The sequence below is a fragment of the Taurulus bubalis genome, assembly GCF_910589615.1.
Source record: "Taurulus bubalis genome assembly, chromosome: 14".
NCBI classification, from domain to species: Eukaryota; Metazoa; Chordata; class Actinopteri; order Perciformes; family Cottidae; genus Taurulus; species Taurulus bubalis.
This window is the reverse complement of record NC_136602.1, coordinates 858,330-861,328: the sequence shown is the minus strand read 5'-3', so window position 1 is coordinate 861,328 and position 2,999 is coordinate 858,330. Positions and strand designations below refer to the sequence as shown.

Below are 2,999 nucleotides of genomic sequence, written 5' to 3'. Positions count from 1 at the left end.
ATGGAGGTCACGGAGTGGCTCTAGAAGAAGCACATGGAGGTCACGGAGTGGCTCTAGAAGAAGCACATGGAGGTCACAGAGTGGCTCCAGAAGAAGCACATGGAGGTCATAGAGTGGCTCCAGAAGAAGCACATGGAGGTCATAGAGTGGCTCTAGAAGAAGCACATGGAGGTCATAGAGTGGCTCTAGAAGAAGCACATGGAGGTCATAGAGTGGCTCCAGAAGAAGCACATGAAATGTATATATCCCATATGCATTTATATAAACCAATGTCCCGAACAAACAAACACAAACATGTATTATTATACATCATATTTGAGGGTTTTCTTCATTTTTAGGATCCAAAGTAATGAACCTGTATCTGCACGTTTATTACTGTACGTCAACATGAATAAACAATAACCCGTTTACTGCGACACACGACTCAGCTCCTCATGTCCCGATGAGGGGAAACAGATTTTATTCAACAACAAAGTGTGAAACACAACAACAACGTATTTCTTTGTGTGAGGTTATTAGTTATTATACAGATGCATTACATCCTGATGAAGCCTTCTGACTGTCCATCTGCTCTTCAGAATGTCCAGCTCTCAGGGGCTTTGATCTCCTCCATGCGTCCGTCCGTCCGTCACCAGGGCAGTTCCGTGCCGTCCCAGTTGAAGGCCTTCCCGGTCCTCTCCCCGTCCAGAGCGTCCACGATGCTCATCATCTGGTTCACGGCGAGCTCGGCAGCAAACAGCTTGTCTGTGGGGACGTTCCTGTGGTACGGCCTGGAGAGGTCCGTGTCCACGGTGCCCGGGTGTAGAGACACACACAGAACCTGGAGAACCACAACACACACTGTGAGGAACCACAACACTATTATAATATATATATATATATGTATATATATATATATATATATATATATATATATGTATATATTACTACAACCGACCTTGGGCCGGCGGCGGCTCAGCTCTATGGACAGGTTCCTGGTGGCCATGTTCAGGGCGGCTTTAGACATCCTGTAGCTGTACCAGCCGCCCAGACCTGAGGGAGACCAACAGATACACGTTACCACAGAGAGGGATACACACACAGTACACATATATATATATATATATATACACACACATACTGTTGTCTCCGATGGACCCCACTTTGGCGCTGATGTTGACGATGACGCCGCTGTGCCGCTGGCTCTCCTCTGCCGGCTGCCGGCCGAACGCCCCGCCGCCCCTCAGGAGCAGCGGGGCCAGGTGCTTGGCCACGAGCAGCGGCCCCACGGCGTTGGTGGTCAGGGTGGAGAGGACGCCCTGCAGGGAATGACACAGGAGCAGTTACATACAGAACACATGCTGAGGAAACACAAGTATGAATACATTATGGAATAAATACAGAAATAAATAAAAAATTATAAAATACAGAATAAAATAAAGATGCTTAAGTAAAAAAAAATAATTAAATGCTTGAAGTATAAATAAATAGACACAGAAAGTAATACATAAATAAAAAGTATAAATAAATACATTCTGAAAAAATACATAAATGCTTGAATAAAAAGAAGTATAAATAAATAATTGCTGAAATAAAAAGGTGGAAAGGTCAATCAATGGGTAGAGGATAATACCAACATAGGGCATATAACATAATACTTACATACATAATAACATAACATAATACTTATGAACACTATCCAAATACATGAAAACATAAAAGAAGGGAGATTTGATAAAAAGTACATATACATATATAAATGAATGATCATCTCTTAATAACTAGACGTGGATAAAAACAGTAAAGAATAAAGAGCAGCAAGTAACTCAAAAATAAAAGGAATCTAAACAGAAATCTAAATTGATCAGAAATACGTGTTTTCATCTGAAACAATAAAAAAGGTGCAAGGGTCCACTTCAAATGTGAACCTTTTTATTTATTTTAAGGAATTCAGCCGAGAAAACCTTTTAAACTATTTAGAAAATAGTTTACTGACCTTTGTGGAAATAGGGCTTTTAAATAAATGTCCATATAATACACATGTACGGTATTTATGTATTTAAATGCATCTCAGCTCTTCCACGCTACAATCAGAGTGGTGTAAGTGTCTCCTGGTGACCTACAGGGGGCGTGTTTTACATGTTGTGAAACGTGCTGCCTTCAGGTCCCCTCGGTCGCTTCCAGTTCGGAATATAAAGAGAAGTCAGAAGTATGATCTTAAGTATATTGTCATGGCTGACACACAGCGGCATGCTCACGTGCAGCCACGCCGCTCACCTGCGCGGTCACGTCCCGCAGGCTGGTCTCCCCGCGGCCGGAGGGGTGCAGCACGGCGGCGCAGTTCACGAGCAGGTCCAGCCGGCCGAAGCTCTCCGTCACCCGGTCTGCGCATGCGCGGACGTCCTCCTCCCGGCTCACGTCCAGCCGGAGGACCGTCAGCCGGCCGGGCGGGTGGCCGTCCGCGAGGCCCCGCAGCCCGGCCGCGGCCTCCGGGTCCCGGCACGTCGCCACCAGGAGCGCGGCGGGCCTGTGGGCCAGGATGTGCCGGCAGAACTGGAGCCCCAGGCCTCTGCTGGCGCCTTGGATGAGCGCCACGGGGGCCGCCATGACAGTCTGTGACGTCACGCCAACCGGACGGGGAGGGGAGGAGGCGTGCTGCCTTCAGTGCCACGCGAAACGTCGTAATGTTGTGCTGTAGGGGTAAAGTTAGCTTAAAGACAGTAATGATGAGTGACGCGTAGAAGTCTGGTCAACAAGTTGTATATGGGGGCCGCCATGACAGTCTGTGACGTCACGCCGACCGGAGGAGGCGCGCGTGCTGCCTTCATGACCGCGCATAATTTGGACTTGTTTTTATTATTCCAAACTGGAAGCGAACGAGGGGCCATGAAGGCAGCACGTTTCACAACATGTAAAACACGCCCCCTGTAGGTCACCAGGAGACACTTACACAACTCTGATTGTAGCGTGAAAGAGCTGAGATGCATTTAAATACATACGTTCCTTTACCTATGTATTAT

At 46.9% G+C, this 2,999-nt stretch overlaps 1 protein-coding gene across 1 annotated transcript; it reads right to left on the bottom strand.

The window, feature by feature from the left end:
- Positions 1-453: 453 nt before the first annotated feature.
- LOC306746953 (C-signal) lies at positions 454-2,586 on the bottom strand (the record flags this gene model as incomplete). Its single annotated transcript, XM_079229942.1, has 4 exons — positions 454-820; positions 938-1,032; positions 1,121-1,298; positions 2,257-2,586. 4 exons carry the CDS (start codon positions 2,584-2,586, stop codon positions 629-631), a joined length of 795 nt encoding a protein of 264 aa, XP_079086068.1. The 3' UTR covers positions 454-628.
- Positions 2,587-2,999: the final 413 nt, after the last annotated feature.